Here is an 18,678-nt window from a genome sequence, read left to right on the forward strand (position 1 = left end):
ATGCATCAACAAAAAGTACTATAAAAAATACAACTCCAAATGTCCCCAAGATATTTATAGAGCACTGACTCAATCAGCAAATTATGTAGTGATTACAATGCTTGAAGTGAACTGTTACCTAACATCAAAGAAATGCATTGCATTAGGACCTGCGGAGAAAATTTAAAATGCTCACGAACCTGTCTGCCACTGGATAAAAAAATGCTTCCATAAACGGCTGAGATATTGGTTAAAAAAGAAAAAAGAGATTTCTGCTGACTTCTTTCAAGTGCCAAGGCTTACCACAGCATTTCAGATGACTGTATAACCACAAGAGTGCTTAAGCCCTTTAGTTTACTTTAAGCATCCAGTAAGGCAATTTGGATAGAAATGACTCTATAACAGAGTTTGGCACCATTTGTTTCTCAACAACTACTTTTGCTACATTAATAAACAGGATTGAGGAATTGGCTCGCCAGCAATCCGCAGAGAATCAATGGAATTGGTGGTACTACGTGCATCAGTGTGTTCCGGGCTTTTGAGCTTGTGCACTGGACTATGCAATAGAGATCAGACACAGGTGCATATGGCATCCCACTCCAGTACTGGGCTCAGTAATGCTGTCAGAATGCTGGAGGGGAGGGGAAGAGCTTGCCTTCTGTCACTTACAGCTGAGTTCTCCTAGTATAACCCAGGCAGCAAAGTTGGCAACTCCGTGAGGGACATGAAGCTGAAAACCCTTAGCACATCCACGAAGTATGAGCTGGGTTGACTATTGTCTGGTTCATCACTTTTAGGATATAAAAATCAGTTCAGCCCAAGCATTACTAGTTAGTATACCATTCTGACCACTGATCCTCACATGTCAGGTTCTTTCAAAAAATGGCTTGAGTTTGAAATTTTGAAATTTAGACACATATTCAATGCCCCTCTTCTGGCAGAACTTGAAGATGTCTCCTGAAGATGGCATGGCATGGCAGGAGAGTTCAGATTGCTGAGGTTGCAAAACGTTTTCTAAAATGATATCAGAAATGGCATTGGATGTTTCTCAGAGTGAGTAGATGATGGTGACATTACTCCAACCACAGAAATTAAAGTGTTTTGGTCATAGGAATGTAAAACAGCTAGAGTGTGTGCCTTCTCCTTCATGTGCCCCTGCCCAATTCTTTCCCCACAGCTTCAAATGGAGGCATTGCACTTGTAACTGAGATCCATAGACCAAAAATAAGCAAATAAATACAAAACTGAAGAAACCTCTAAAAGGCATATCATTTTCCCCCAATCATTAAACTGTTATAGTTAATATAAAGAAGTATACTGCATCAGTTAGAAAGAGAAATCTCCACATCCTGGAAAGCAGCTGGTGTTGTGCTTCTCCCAGCCCCTAGTTACATCATTACACCAAAATCAATTCTGCAAACATACAGTTGCAAAAGTATATACAGAAACAAATCTATCCAATTCAGATCCTGAATATGACCTCTGAACAAAAGAAAGCTGAAAAATGTCAAAAAAGGTGAAATAATTCCATTTAAGTGAGTAAAGCACAATAAAAGACACAATTTTGAAACAGAGCAAGGTAGCAAATGTACAATCACCCTGGTTGTTCATATTAGAAATTTTATGCAGGTGCAGATTCAAAAGATAAAAGAGTCTGATGAAAACCCTTTGACCTGATTGCTCTTTTCATAGATGTTGCCTGACCTGCTGAGTGTTTCCAGCATTTTCTATTTTTATTTCAGGTTTCCAGCACTAGCAGTTTTTGATTTTCAAAAGGAGAAATGGCAGTCTCGACTACTTGTGGAGACTTAAATCAATCTTCTTGTTTAGATGCTGTCTAAATTGTGACGTTGATTGTACAGTTGCCACATTGGTCTCAGCAAGCTTTGCTTCTCACAAATGAAATTTTGCAGAACTTTAATTCTCATTTGCATTGAAAGAATCCATCTTACAACCAAGTTAAAATATTCCATGAAAATTTATCTGAATATATTTTGTTCAGAATCATCTAGTTGTTGAATACACAAAAGGTTATCTGTTAATTTAAAACTATCAGGTTCCGTAATAAAAATAAAGAAACAATGAGCAGTTCCAATTTTCACCTTCAGAGCAGTAGACATGTATCGACATAGGCTAGGTTGTGCTGTGTAACTTGACCTTGTATGGTACATGGATCAAGAAGAGGGAAGAACAGGTATGTTTCAGGGATGAGGGAAGTAAAGTACAATAAAAGCCATGTTTTCCTCTCTAAATAGTTGAACTGAAATACATGTAGGGAGCATGCTTAAGGTTGCTGCGGTAGAATCAGACATAACCAGCGTGCTTTACATAAGATCAGCCACATCTGGCAGCAACTTCATCAAGACTCTCAGATTGTGGACAGGCTCTGGAGAATGGGCTGATGCAGAAATGAATGATTTTGAAAGAGTGGAAGAAGAAAGAATCGATGGAAAATAAAAACTAACAAATCCAAGCACAGTAATGAAAAAAATGAAGCGATGACAAAAGGTGTCACCTTTGAATGCTTCATAAGAGCAAAATACTAGAAGACACATTCCTTTTATTTAACATTTACTCCCACCTATTAACTCTTGTGCAGCACTTTTGACAATATTCATTTGTACATCTTAGTTTAATAAATGTCTGAAAAATTAATAAACAATCTATTCATTGGTGAGAACTTCTGCCATTCATTTAAATATACAGTATCAATTTTATCTAACAAGAATTTCTGAATTAAGACTCGAATGTGGCCATTCGTGAAAAGGAAAAGGCGACTCACTGTGAAATTAGATAGATAGATGCTTTATTGATTTCAAAGGAAATTACAGTGTCACAGTAGCATTACAAGTGTAGGGATATAAATATTCAAAGGAAAGTAGAAAGAATAAAAATTAGTTACCACAAACAGTCTATTGGGGGGGGGGGGGTATAGGTTGACTCATTACAGAGCCTAATGGCTCAGGGGTAAGAACAACATCATTCAGTGCTCTTCAGAGCAGTGCAGTTGTCTTAGTCCATTACCAAAAGTGTTCAGCCAAGGTGGCTTGCAGAGGGTGAGAAACAGAATTGCCAGGATTTTCCGGATTGCCTTTGTTCTACCACAGCCTCCAGTGTGACCAGTTTGACTCCTATAACAGTGCCAGGCTTTCTAATCAGTTTATTGGGCCTATTGGCATCTCCAGGGTTGCTGGTACTGTCCCAACACCTAACCGGATAGAAGATTGTACTGACAACAACAGACAGGTAGAACATGTGAAGGAGATGACTGCATACTCCAAAGGACCTCAGTCTCCCCAGGAGTTAGAGGGAGCTCTGGGCCTTCTTATTGGTGCTCCTCTCATCCAGGTGCACCCCCAGGTACTTGTGGGTCTTCACCACATCCACGTCCTCACTATCAAGAGGAATAGGGAGCAGTGCAGGCTTAGTCTTCCGAAAGACTAAATTAGAGAGACAATGGGATGCACGGCAGCTGTGGCAGGGTATGTGTGCTATTACTTCCTACTTGGTGAAACACCAGCAAAACAGACAGTGATGCTTCACTCCTCGATAAGCACAATGTGTCTCATGCACGCATTGAAAGGGAGGATAGCACTATATCTGTGTAAATCCCCACTGTCAAGTCGTCACTTTTATTGTCATTTCAACCATAATTGCTGTGTACAGTACATAATAAGAATGAAACAACATTTTTCAGGACCATGGTGTTAAATGACACAGTACAAAAACTAGACTGAACTATGTAAAAAACAACACAGAGAGAAAAAAAACAACTACGCTAGACTACAGACCTACCCAGGACTGCATAAAGTGAACAAAACAGCGCAGGCATTACAATAAATAATAAACAGGACAATAAGGCAGTAAGGTGTCAGTCCAGGCTCTGGGAATTGAGGAGTCTGATAGTTTGGGGGAAGAAACTGTTACATAGTCTGGTCGTGAGAGCCCGAATGCTTTGGTGCCTTATCCCAGATGGCAGGAGGGAGAAGAGTTTGTATGAGGGGTGCGTGGGGTCCTTCATAATGCTGTCTCCTTTGCGGATGCAGCGTGTAGTGTAAATGTCCGTGATGGTGGGAAGAGAGACCCCGATGATCTTCTTAGCTGACCTCACTATCTGCTGCAGGGTCTTGCGATCCAAGATGATGCAATTTCTGAACCAGGCAGTGATGCAGCCACTCAGGATGCTCTCAATACAACCCCTATAGAATGTGATGAGGATGCGGGGGTGGGAGATGGACTTTCCCCAGCCTTCGCAGAAAGTAGAGACGCTGCTGGCCTTTCTTTGCTATGAAGCTGGTGTTGAGGGACCAGGTGAGATTCTCCGTCAGGTGAACATCAAGAAGTTTGGTGCTCTTAACAACAGTCGGTGACCCTATGATCTCCATCTCAGAGGCCAATGTCAGGACATCTTTCAGGAGGGTGAATTCTCTCAAGGTGTCAGGCCCTGATGGTCTACCTGGCCAGGCACTGAAAACCTATGCTGACCAACTGGCTAGGAGGGTTCAAGGACATATTCAACCTCTCATTGGTGCTGCCTGAGCTTCCACCTGTTTCAAAAGAAGAGCAGTCATATTGGTGCCGAAGAACAGCAGGTGAGCCACCTCAACAACTGTCAGCAGTAGCACATCGGTTGGCAAGAATTAACTCCTGCCTGAGCAAGGACCTGGGTGCACTACAATTCACCTATCACCACAACAGGTCCACAGGGATGCAATCTCACAGGTTCTCCACTCTGCAAGGATCTGTTCTGGGACTTCTGTTTGTTGTGATTTTTTAAAACGACTTGGATGAGGACGTGGAAGGGTGGGTTAGTAAGTCTGCAGATGACACAAAGGTTGGTTATATTGTGGAGCATGTGGAAGGTTGTTGAGGGTTAAACTGACATATTGGCAGGATGCAGAACTGGGTTGAGAAATGGCCGATGGAGTTCCACCTTGAAAAATATGAAGTGATTCACTTTGAAAGGCAGAATTTGAAGGCAGATTACAGAGTTAGTGACAGAATTATTAACAGTGTAGAGAAATAGAAGGTTTTGGGGGTCCACGTCAAGATTCCTCAAAGGTGCAGCACAAATTGATAGACCATAAGATATAGGAACAGAATTAGGCCATTTGACCCATCTATTCTGCTCCATCATTTCATCAGGGCTGAGCCATTTCCTTCTCAGCCCCAATCTCCTACCTTCTCCCCATAACCCTTCATGCCCTGAATAATCAAGAGCCTATCAGTCTCTGCCATAAATATATCCAATTATTTGGCTTCCACAGCTGCCTGTGGCAACTGATTCCACAGATTCACAACTTTCTGGCTAAAGAAATTCCTGCTCATCTCTGTTCAAATAGACACCCCTGTACTCTGAGGCTGTGTCCTTTGGTCCTAGACTCCCCCACCATAGGAAACATTCTCTCCACATCTATTCTACTGAAGCCTTTTGACATTCGATAGGTTTCAATGAGATTTCCCCCCCCCCCCCCATTCCTCTGAATTCCAGTGACTACAGACCCAGCACAATTAATCAGTCCTCATATGATAATCCTTTCATTCCTGGAATTACCATTGTGAACCTCCTCTGCACCTTCTCCAATGTCATCACATCCTTTCTTAGATGCGGCCCAAAACTGCTCACAATACTCCAAGTGAGACCTCACCAGTGCCTTGAAAAGCATCAGCATTACATGCTTGTTTGTATATTTTAATCCTCTCAAAATGAATGCTAACATTGCATTTGCCTTCCTCACCACCAACTCAACCTGTACATTAACTTTCAGGGAATCCTGCAAGAGGACTCCCAGGTCCCCTTGCACCTCAGATTTTTGAATTTTCACTCCATTTAGAGAATATTCTATGCTTTTATTTCTTCTACCATACCCTTCTTGACAGTGTATTTCACCTGTCACTTCTTTGCCCATTCTCCTAATCTGTTTAAGTCCTTCTGCAGTCTGTCTGTTTCATCAACAGTAGCTGTCTTTCCACCTACCTTCGTATCATCAATTTCATCAAGCCATCAATTTCATCAACTAACTCATTGATACATAACATAAAAACAAGCGGTCTGAACACTGGTCCCTGTGGAATGCCACTATTTAATGGCAGCCAACCAGAAAAGGCTCCCTTATTTCCTGCTCTTTGCCTCCTGCCAACCAGCCAATGCTCTATCCATGCTAGCGTCTTTCCTTGTAATTCCATGGGCTCATAGCTTGTTAAACAGCTTCATGTGTGGCACCTTGTCAAAGGCCTTCTGAAAATCCAAGTACACAATATCCACTGATTCTCTTTTGTCTATCCTACACATTATTTCCTCAAAGAAATTTAACAGATATATCAGGCAAGATTTTTCCTTAAGGAAACCATGCTGACTTCAGCCTATTTTATCATGTGCCTTCAAGTAGCTCGATCCTTAATAATCAACTCCAACATCTTCCCAACCACTGTGGTCAGACTAACTGGCCTATAACTTCCTTTCTTCTGCCTCTCTCCCTTCTTGAAGACTAGAATGATATTTGCAATTTTGTAGTCCTTTGGAACCATGCCAGAACCTATTGATTTTTGACAGATCATTACTAATGCCTCCACAATCTCTTCAGCTACCACTGTCAGAACCCTGGGGCGTAGTCCATCTTGCCCAGGTGATTTATCCACCTTCAGACTTTTAAGTTTTCTAAGAACCTTCTCCCTAGAAATGGGAATTTCACTCATTTCTGCCCCCTGAAACTCTCAAACTTCCGGTATATTGCCAGTGTCGTCCATAGTGAAGACTGACGCAAAATGCTTATTTAATTCATCCATCATTTCCTTGTCTCCCATTACTACTTTTCCAGCATCATTTTCCAGTGGTCCAATATCCACACTCGACTCTTGTTTGCCCTTTATATATCTGAAGAAACTTTTGGTACCCTCTTTAATACCATTGGCTGACTTAGCTTCATATTTCATCTTTTCCCTTCATGTGGGTTTGTTAATTGCATTCTGGTGGCTTTTAAAAGGTTCCCAATCCTCCAACTTCCCACTAATTTTTGTGCTATTATATGCTCCCTTCTTTGCTTTTATGTTGGCTTTGACTTTCCTTGTCAGCCACAGTTACATCATCCTGCCTTTAGAATACTTATTTTTCTTTGGGATCCATCTATGCTGTGTCTTCCAAATTGCTCCCAAATCTCCAGCTCTGCCGTCATCCCTGCTAGTGTCCCATTCCAATCAACTTTGGCCAGCTACTCACTCATGCCTCTTTAGTCCACTGTAATCAGAATCAGAATCAGACTTTAATCGCCAAGTACCTGTGCACATACAAGGAATTTACTTCCGGCAGATGTTGTCTCTCTGCTCATAACAATACTGATACATCTGACTTTATCATCTCAAATTGTAGAGTCAGTTCTATTCTATTATGATCGCCCCCTAAGGGTTTCTTTACCTTAAACTCTCTAATCAATTCTGGTCATTGCACAACACCCTATCCAGAATAGCAGATACCATAGTGGGCTCAACCACAAGCAGCTCTAAAAAGCCATCTTTTAGGCATTTTACAAATTACCCTATCTTGCGATCCAGCATCAAGCTGATTTTCCCAATTTACCTGCATTTTGAAATCACCCCATGACTGTCAATAGATAATAGGTGCAGGAGTAGGCCATTCAGCCCTTTGAGCCAGTACCGCCATTCAATGTGATCATGGCTGATCATTCACAATCAGTACCCCGTTCCTGCCTTCTCCCCATATCCCTTGACTCCACTATTTTTAAGAGCTCTATCTAACACTTTCTTAAAAGCATCCAGAGAATTGGCCTCCAATGCCTTCTGAGGCAGAGCATTCCACATATCCACAACTCTCTGGGTGAAAAAGTTTTTCCTCAACTCTGTTCTAAATGGCCTACCCCTTATTCTTAAACTGTGGCCTCTGGTTCTGGATTCCCCAACATCAGGAACATGTTTCCTGCCTCTAGTGTGTCCAATCCCTTAATAATCTTATATTTTTCAATCAGATCCCCTCTCATCCTTCTAAATTTCAGTGTATACAAGCCCAGTCGCTCCAATCTTTCAACATATGACATTCCCGCCTTCCCGGGAATTAACTTGTATCATTGCCCTGTCATCTATCATTGTAATTTGGAGCCCACATCCTGGCAATTGTTTGGAGGCCTGTATATAACACACATCAGGTTCTTTTTACTCTTGCAGTTTCTTAACGCTACCCACAAGGATTCTACACCTTCCAGTCACTTTTCTAAGGATTTGGTTTTTCTTTACCAGAGGAGCCATCCCAACCCCCTCTGCCTACCTCCCTGTCCTTTTGATACAATCTGTATCCATCCTTGGGTGTTGACCTCCCAACTATAATCTTCACAACCATAACTTGGTGATACCCACAAAGTCATACCTGCCAATTTTTATCTGTGCTACATGTTCATCTTCCTTATTCCGTGTACTGCGTGCATTTCAAAATAATACCTGCAGTCCTGTATTTATCACTTTTCGATTTTGTCTCCCCTTTTAGTCATAGAAAAGTACAGCACAGAAACAAGCCATTTGGCCCATCTAACCTAAGCCAAAACCCTTTAAAGTTAACAAACCTCACGACCCAAGTCAGTAATAATAAACCTGATTCTGATTCTAAACTGCTTACTTCCATTAACCTGCACTGGGACCATAGCCCTCCATATCCCTACCATCCATGTACCTATCCAAACTTCTCCTAAACATTGAAATTGAGCTTGCATGCACTACTTGTGCTGGCAACTCATTCTATGCTCTTTACGTCTCTTCTCACTGACTACAATTTTGCCCTATCATTAGCCTCTGCTTGCTAGCAGTCTCACTACACAGTGCTTTGGTTTGTAAACTAACAGCCCCATCCTCTGCCCTACCACTCCAGTTTCCACCCCCCTGCCCAATTAGTTTAAACCCCCCTGAACAGTTCTAGCAAACCTACTTGCAAGAATAGTAGTCCTCCCAGGTTCAAACGTAACCCATCCCTTTTGTATAGGTTATATCTTCCCCAGAAGAGATCCCAATGGCCCAGAAATTGGAACCTCTGCCCCCTGCACCAGTTCCTCAGCCACACATTATCTGCCAAATGCTCCTAGTCTTACCCTCACTGGGCAGCCAACCAGAGGTGTCTATCCTGGAAGTCCTGCTTTTCAGCTTTCTACCTAGCTCCATAAAATCTCTCTTCAGGACCACCTCCCCTTTCCTACCTATGTCATTGGTGCCAATATGTAACACGACTTCTAGGCCTGCTCACCATCTCCCTTTAGAATGTTGTGGACCCAATCCAAGACATCCCTGACCCTGGCACCTGGGAGGCAACATACCATCTGGGTGTCTTTATCATTTCCACAGATTCTCATCTCTATTCCTCTAACTATGGAATCTCCTACCACGACTGCAGTCCTCATCACCTCTCGTTTTCCGAGCCACTGCGCCAGACTCAGTGCCATAGACCCAGTCATTGCAGCTCCTCCCTGGTAGGTCATCCCCCTCAACACTGTCTAAAACAATATATTCATGATTCAGGGGAATGGCTACTCTTTACTGTCTGCCCATTTCCCTTCCTTCTTCTGACAGTCACCCAGTTAACTGCCTCCTCCTACTGCTGCCCCTGCCTCATTTTTGTTCATCCTTGCTAATGAATCTGATTCACTGACTGGCCACGATTCAAACTGCTGTGAAGCACTACTTTTTCAATCTTCAATCGTGGACCTGCGTAAAGTTGTCTCTTCTTCGCATGCTCCCATTCACTGATTAGCTGTGGTTCAAACTCCAAAAACTGCCACGAGGCGCTGCTTTTTAAAAAATCTTCGTTCACAGACCTGTGTGAAGTCGCCTCTTCTCATGCTCCCATCCAGTGTCTGGCCACAGTTCGCAATTGATAGGGTGGTTAAGGTGTTTTGGCCTTCAATAGTTGGCGGATTGCATTCTGGAGGTAATGCTGCAGCCCTATAACAAGTTGGTTCAACCACACAAGCACTGTGTTCAGTTCCAGTTGCATCATTAAAGGAAGGATGTGGAAGCTTTTGAGAGGGTACAGAGGAGATTTAACTGGATACTGCCTGGATTGGAGGATATGTGATAGGCTGAGTGAGCTAGGGCTTTTTTCTTTGGAGCAAAGAATGACAGGTGGCTTGATGGAAGAATTACTAACCCACCCCACCACATCTCCTTTACCATTTCCTGTCAGTCACTTTATGTAAGACACATCTGTACTTAGTGTCACTTTATGTACATATGATCGATCTATGTATATAGCTATCTTATATATTTATATTTATTCTATTTTTTTTATGCTGCATTGTATCAAGTGTAACAATGCTTGGATTTACATTTGTGTACTGGAAATGACATGAAACAACCCTGAATTTTGAAGAGGTGTACAGGAAGTTAAGAGACACAGATCCAGTGGGCAGCCAGCGACTTTTTCCCCAGTGCAGAAATGGCTAAGATATGAAGACATAATTTTAAGGTGATTGGAAAAAAATATAGGGGGAATGTTAGAGGCAAGTGATTTTTTTTTTTACACAGAGGATGATGGCTGCATGGAACGCACCGCCAGGGGTGATGGTTGAGGTAGATACATTAAGGATAGATAAGAGACTCTTAGACAGGCACATGGATGATAGAAAAATGAAGGAACGTGGGAGGAGAGGGTTAAAAGGTTGGCACAACATCAAGTCCGAAGAGCTTGCTCTGTGCTCTAATATCTTTATGCTCTATGAATAAATTTCATGTTAAATAACTCTCATCTTGCATTTGCTTCTATTCCCAACTTACAAAAAAGTAGCTTCATTCGTTACTTAGAGAGTCAAGATCAATGAGGAAAAAATGAGTTTAATTTCAACATAACTTGTAAACATACAGAATAGCAAAACCTAATTCACTAATGCTGGCGGAACCGGGGATTTGATTGTGGACTTCGAGAGGGGCAAGTCGGGAGCACACTAGGTTGGCATGGTGGTACAGTGGATAGCATAATGCTATTACAACATTGGCAAACCGGTTCAATTCCACCTCTGTCTATAAGGAATTTGTGACCATGTGTGTTTAGTCCAGGTTCTCTGCTTTCCTCCCAAATTCCAAAGATGCACAAGTTAGTAGGTTCACAAACACGAGAAAATCTTCAGATGCTGGAAATCCAAAGCAGTACACACAAAATGCTGGAGGAACTCAGCAGGCCCGGCTGAATCTATGGAAAAGAGTCGACGTTTCGGGCCATAACCCTTTCCCATAGATGCTGCCTGGTCTGTTGAGTTCCTCCAGCATTTTGTGTGTGTAGCTCTGAAGTTAGGAGGTTAATTGGTCACACGGGTGGAATTGGATGGCATGGGCTCATTTACCCAGAAGGGTCATGCCATACCTCGAAATAAAAATATTTAAAAATAAATCTACACCTATTCCTGTTACTGAATAACGCCCATGAATATTTTTCTATGACTAGTTAGCTTTATTTTTTAAATAAGTCCCTCTAGCAGCTTCCCCTTTCCAGGCTGTTGCTTTCACCTCTTTAATTGTTGGCTGCATTGGAAATCACTAACTTGACTTCTGACTCATCCAAGCAGCCAAAGAACTTCCCTGAATTCCTTGATGAATGTTCCATCGGATTCTCTCTACATTATGGATCTGAATAGCCCAGAGGAAATGAGCAGCATTCAATTCAACGTTATCTATATAGGTAGTGCTAATGGCATAAAATATCACTATCGTAAGTAGTTCAATTAATTTCTAAGAGCATGCAAACTCTTTAATGATAACTTGACTCTCTGGGGCATTTTTTTCTGTCTCTAGCACTTTGTGCTGAACCAATCAAATAAAAATCAAAAGGTTTTTATAATGGTCAGATGCTCTGGTCATAGAATGTATTAAACATATGCAACAAAGATAAAAATCATCCCCTTACCTCAAGTTAAAGTGGAGTACAAGTAGTAACATTGAGAAAAGAAGTTTTTGTACATATTTCCAAAGTTAAAGATTTAAGATTAAATTTAGCATGGTAACATTTACATCGATTCAAAAAATTACTAACAGTTAGAAATCCTGTAGTGTGACAAGCCAATTAACATAATATATAATGGCTATTATAAATACGTTTTCTGTCAGAAGTTAAAGGCAGTCATCAGATCACAATAGAACACTATTTTCCCAGGTATCCAAGATTCAGTTGATCAAGTATTTTTATTATCAAAATCCATTGTCAAATTACCATGCAACTAACAAATGCTACCTACTGTTGCAATCTGGGTATTATTGTAGATTGTTCTGACTACGGCTTATAAATTTTGCTTATTGGAAATGGTCCAAATAACATATGGAATAAAACAAACTACAAACATACTCCAGGCACAGGAAACAGAAGGTATTTGTAAAACACAGTTTTTGCAGCATATTAATCAAAAGAAACCGAGCTGAATTCATTGAGAGTCGACTTCTTCCATAAATTTTACCAGTGGGGCATGTCGGTTAGCTTGAGAGCCTTCTTTGTACAGGATTTTCTCAATCACGCCAGCCTTTGGTGCTTTTATTGTATGCTGCAAAAATAAAATGAAACAATTCATTATCGCCATTCTCTGAAATTTGCAGAGTAAAAATGCCTTTCATCCTGCCCACGATCATCCACCCAGGTACATTACACTTTTAACTGTGTTCCAGATGCTCATTTCCACTACTCCATTCACAATACACCTGTCTGTCTAAATGATGACACGTTGGTGTGAATCCTCAATGAGCTACCCATTAGGCTGAGCTTGTGCCTTCTCATCTGCTGCTGTAATTTGGCCCTAACTGTATTGTAGCTTTGCTATTTCCATTAAATTTACTATCCTTTATACCAGTAAACACTTTAAATACCGATACATTTCACACTTGTTCACTAGTGTTGTCATACAATTTATCATTCTATTTGCCTCAATTGCTGCTTTGTAGTCAGAAAGACTGAAATAGTAAGTAGCAATCTCAATTTAATCTATTTCCATTTCAAAACAAATACGTATGTCACCTATTTTCTTTTTAAATGCAGTCACTTTCGTTTGTTCTGTTGCTTCTATAAATATGTTAAAATGCTTATTTTGTAAAGTATGCTTTCCCCAATGTTAAAAAAAAACAGTAATGTGGCAAGACAGATGAATGACTACAACTTAGACCCAGCATATCATACTTTAGAAATATCCAGGTTATGTTTGCTATCATGACCATAAAACTTTTTTGTTGTTATTCTTTCCTTGATTTTTCTTAGGAAAGTTTTGCAAAAACAGAAAACTGAGGGGGTGGTTTGGAGAATTTATAAAACTTATAGAATTTATCATGATGTAACCAGATGTTGTTGAAACTCAAGATGTTTCAATTAATTCATGATTAAACTTTGTACGTGTTGACTTAAACATCCAATTCCTTCATTGCACCTCTAAAGATCTGATTTATGTTACTGGGCTTCTCCCAAGGAAGAAAAAGTATTCAAAGAGTAAATAGACAGCATCTATTTCTGTAGGTTGCACAGACTGTTGGGCAGTTTTAGAATTGGAGACACATCTTTCAGCAGTGGATGGAGGAAACATACAGGGTTGCAGACATTAAACTCCAGAACTGTGGTTGATGCAGGATAATTTATTAATCTGATATCTGAGATTTGGAAATTATGTTATCTAAAGCATTAAACAAATGTGTACAGACCTGAGGGGACAAATGGGCTACTGCAATTCTTATGCTCCTAACCCCAGATATAGTCTGGATGTAAACCCTCCATCACAGCATACAAGATAATATTTGCTTGCAATGTAACCAATTATAGAATTACATGCAGTAATCAGTAACAATTAAGGAATTAACATTCCAAAGTCTGAATACAATGAAATACTACTGAGGAAATAGGTACTGTTTGGGAACTCAGAATCTCCCCTTGGAACTGGATGCTTGGCTTCCTATTCAACAAACTAGCAAGAAGGTTGATGAAGGAAAGGCAGTGGACATTGTCAACATTGACTTTAGCAAAGCCTTTGAGAAAGCTCCAGGTGGGAAGCAGGTCCAGAAGGTTAGGTTACTTGGCATTTAGGATGAAGTCATCAATTGGATTCATAAATGACATAGCAGGTTAAGCTTGAAAATGGTAGTGGATTGTTGTCTCTCTAACTTAACTGATAATGTAATAAACTGAATCAGCAAATCTGAGGGTGACACCACAGTGAGGAAGGCTATCAAAGCTTGCAAAGTGATCTGGACCAGCTGGGAAAGTGGGCTGAAAATGGCAGATGAAATTTAATGCAGACAAGCGTGAAGTTTTTCATTCTGGCAGGACAAACCAGGGTAAGACTTACAGTGGATGGTAAGGCACTGAGGTATGCAGTGGAACAAAGGGATCTGGGAATACAGATCCAAAGTGGCATCACAGGTAGATAGAGCTGTAAAGAGAATGTTTGGCATATTGGCTTTCATAAATCAGGGCATTAAGTTGGTTATTATGCTAAAGTTGTATAAAATGTTGGTGAGGTCAAATTTGAAGCATTGTATGTAGTTTTGGTCATATACCTACAGGAAAGATATCAACAAGCTTGACAGTGTGTAGAGAAAACGTGATCAGTAAGGACAGGCGGCAACACCTCCATCATGATTATCCTCAACACTAGTCCCTTAGTTTATCCCCGATATACTGTGTGGCAAGATTCTGCTCTAACTCCATCTGAGTTTACAGATGTCACAGCCGTAGTGAACCAGATCTCAAACAATGATGACCCAGAGTACAGGAAGGAGACAGAAGCCTAGCATTATGTCAAGACAACTTTACACACAATGTCAAAACAAAAGAACTGGTCATTGACTTTAGGAAGCAGGGCAGAGTACATGCCCCAGTGTATTTCAATGATGCTTAGGTAGAAATTATTGAGAGTTTCAAGTTCCTAGATGAAAATATCTCCAATAGCTTGTTCTGATCCAACCATGGCCAAGAAAACACACCAGCACCTCGACATTCACAGAAAGCTGAAGAAATATGGCAGGTCCTTGGTGACCTTCATTAATTTTTACAGATGCACCTTAGAAAGTATCCTCCTGGATGCTTCACAGCTTGGTATAGCAACTGCTCTGCCCAGGACCACAAGAGTTATGGTCACAGCCCAGTCAATGGCAAAAACCAACCTCCCCTCTAATGACCACATCCACACTTCCAGTTGCCCCAGGTCGGTAACCAACATAATCCAGGAACCTGCCCACTTGCATCATTCTCTTTTCTCTCCCCTGCCATCTGGCAGAAGATACAAAAATTTGAAAACCAATATCTCCAGGCTTAAGGACGACTTCCATCCCACTGTTATAAGAACACTTGAATAGACCTCTTGTACAGTGTCTCTTGTGTGGTGGAGAGTATATTGTCAAGTTTGCATCATGGCCTGGTTGGAAACACCAGTGCCCTTGAACAGAAAATCCTATAAAAAGTAGTAGACATGGCCCAGGTCATCATTGGTAACACAGATAACTGTTGCTGAAAAGCAGCATCCACCATCAAAGATCCACACCACCCACCCATGCTCTACTCTTGCTGCTGCCACCAGTAAAATAGTACAGGAGCCTCAGGACCATCTTCACCAGGTTCAAGAACAGTTATTAATGCTCAGTCATCAGGCTCTTAAACCAGTGGGTATAACTTCACTCTCCCCATCAATGAACTGTTCCCATAATGAATGGACTCACTTTCATCTCATGTTCTCAATATTTATTGCATATTTATTATTATTTCTTATGTAGGTGCACAGTTAGTTGTCTTTTTCACATTGTTTGTTTATCCGTTCCGTTGGGTGTGGTCTTCCATTGATTCTATTATATTTCTTGAATTTACTGTACATGCCCGCAAGAAAATGAGTCTCAGGGTTGTATATGGTGACATGCATATGTACTTTAAGAATAAATTTACTTTTAACCTTGAAGTTTGTATAATAAAGTTGAACTCTCGATCTGTCAATCTCACCATAGCTTTTGCACTTCATTTGTCTACAGGTAGACAATGCACTGCACTTCCTCTGTAACTGTACTACCATATTCTGTGTTGTTATTGTTCTTCCCTTTCTCCAATCTCAATGCACCTTTGTTTGGAATGATTTACAGGAATAGCATGCAAAACCAAGTTCTTAACCGTGTCTCAGTACAGGTGACAATAATAAACGGAAACAAAGATGGCAGGATTCCTCACCTCCATTTTCATGGCTATCATTACCATTAACGGATCTCCAGCTTGCACATGGTCACCTTCTTTAACAAGTACCTGTAAAACACGAACAGCGATTTAGCCAGAAGTGTCTGTGTCCACAGCGCAGAATGCAACTGGAGGACCAGTTTGAAATGTGTTATTTGTTCTTCCACTCAGTATATCCACAGATGTTATATTGCATTCCAAAAGTCTGAATCTTTCAGAGGTCTCTTACCAAAGCATGAAACCTTACCAGGACCATAATACTGTTGTGAGCTAATCTAAGACATTGTGAGTACTCACCCAGAAATGCCATTGTCTTATGCAGACTGATAAAGTCTGTACATCTCTCTATGAAGTTGCAGGATATGATACATTGTGCCAGTCTGTTATTATCTTTGTTAAAATGAAACACAACATCACCCCATCCTCATTCCCTGAGGGAATTAACCATATAACCATATAACAATTACAGCATGGAAACAGGTCATCTCGGCCCTTCAAACACACCTCCCCCCCCCCCCCCCCCGTTCAAAAAAGAAAGGCACCCCGATCATCAAACCCCTGAAACAAACCTTCCTTCCCCTGCATAAAACTGAACAGGAACATCGACCACCCAAAAAAATCCCTCCCCCGCACAAAACTAACAGAATACCAACCCCAAATGCCTTCCCCTCGCACAACAAAACTGATTTGATCACAGTTTACAAAGTGTGACGGTAGAACCTGAAGAAAATCCAACACAATGGTAATCTTTCTTCATAATATATTTATTTTTTTACAGATTGGAGTGAACATGTTTCACTATAGCACTCATTACAATAGGACAAATCTGCAAATACACAATAGCAGTCAACAAACAAGGCAATTATTCTTTCATATCTGTTAACAATTATAATGTTTTGAGATGAATGTCAGGAATTAGCCTGTCATTTAATCTCAATTGGAAACAACAACCACTACATGTACAAAATCAACAAACTAATTCACTCATTAACAACTACTATTTGCATAGAACTTTTCCCTTTATGATATGTTGCTAGGCATTTTATAGGATAGGTGGTGAATAAACAGGACCAAAAATAGCTGGCCATAAAAACTACTGGACCATTGCAAAAGCTAATTATTTCCCAATAACTTCCTCCTGAGAAGTAAGGCTGCAAATTTCATGACCTTTGCATGACTTTTATTCATATAAAGTAGCTGACTAACACTCCACAAGCACTTAGGAAGGATGGGGGATGGGAAATGTAGTCATGCTAAGTGTTAATCAAATGCTGAAGACAAATAAAAAGAGTGAAGATCAAGGTAGAGAATTAATCAAAGGAAATATCACAAGAAATTGTGGTAAAATTAGTTCAAGTTACGGCACAGGAATAGAATTATCAGAAGTTTCTATGGAAGGGCAACCAACCCACCTTTTCCCAACACCCCTTCATTTCTAAAGTTCACATAACTGAAAGTGAGTTTAAACCCACTTTTGGCAAATGCTGGGAATGCTAAAAAGACTCAATAGCTAACTTCACTTACGGACCTTGGACACAATTTGTCACCTTGACCAAAATTAAAGATGTTTAGTATTTTTATCAAATTCTTTTAAAAACACACAGTTCTGCCCATGTGACTCTAATAACTGCATTTTATCTGATTCCAGTATAAGCAACTAATCATAAATTAATTTTTATTTTATTAAGTCTAGCTACTTCCACCACCGCAATGTCTAGTTCAAGTATTACTCCTCAACTTTAATATTTGCACTCTTGTTTTCAAATCACTTCATTCCCTCATCTTTCACAATGACCCTCTGCACTTCTATCTACCTTCCTCCAACTTCAGCCTCAAGCTCATCCCTGATTTTGGACATTGCACTGAAAGTGGGTGTGCATCCGGCTGCAAAGGGATATAAACCATAATGTTCACTACCTTTAGCTAATGCTTTCTTGAAATTGCTCCTTAAAACCTACTATTTTGATTTAGTCATTTGCCTTAATAGCTCATTATGTGATTTGATATAAAATTCTGTTACCATTCTTATAAAATATTTAGGTCATTTTGCTCTGTTAAAGAGTTCAAAAGGCTCTCAGATGGACACGTAAGTATGCAGAGGTTTTACTGACTTGTATAGGCAGAAGGGACTCTTTTAGTTAGGGTTTTAACTAGCTTGGCACAACATCCTGGGTTAGAGGGTCTTTTCCAGAGTTGCATATATAGTACACTACGTTCTATATAGAATCATAGAGTCATTTAACACTACAGTACAGAAACAGGCCATTTGGCCAGTCCAGACCGTGCCAAACTATTAATCTGCCTAATCCCATCAACCTGCACCCAGGCCATAGACATCCATACCCTTCCCAACCATGTACTTATCCAAATTTCTCTTAAATGTTGAAATTGAACCCAGATCCACCATTTCCGCTGGCAGCTTGTTCCACACTCTCACCATCCTGTGAGCGAAGCTTTAAACATTGTACCTTTCACTCTTAACCTATAACCTCTAGTTCTAGTCTCACCCAATCTCAGTGGAAAAAGCCTTCTAGCAT

At 40.5% G+C, this 18,678-nt stretch overlaps 1 protein-coding gene across 3 annotated transcripts in view; it reads right to left on the bottom strand.

The window, feature by feature from the left end:
- Positions 1 to 2,768: 2,768 nt before the first annotated feature.
- mccc1 (methylcrotonyl-CoA carboxylase subunit) overlaps positions 2,769 to 18,678 on the bottom strand; it is an 80,027-nt gene continuing 64,117 nt past the window's right edge. For 2 of the 3 annotated variants that reach the window (XM_059944894.1, XM_059944907.1), the window contains exons 18-19: positions 16,139 to 16,210; positions 10,783 to 12,494 (exon numbers count right to left, since the gene is read on the bottom strand). In XM_059944894.1, the coding sequence (XP_059800877.1) occupies positions 12,378 to 12,494; positions 16,139 to 16,210 (189 nt within the window). In that variant the 3' untranslated portion in view covers positions 10,783 to 12,377. Of the gene's footprint in view, positions 4,527 to 10,782; positions 12,495 to 16,138; positions 16,211 to 18,678 lie in introns of those variants that run through there. The other variant, XM_059944901.1, reaches the window with a different exon arrangement.

This window comes from Hypanus sabinus, chromosome 2 (assembly GCF_030144855.1).
Source record: "Hypanus sabinus isolate sHypSab1 chromosome 2, sHypSab1.hap1, whole genome shotgun sequence".
NCBI classification, from domain to species: domain Eukaryota; kingdom Metazoa; phylum Chordata; class Chondrichthyes; order Myliobatiformes; family Dasyatidae; genus Hypanus; species Hypanus sabinus.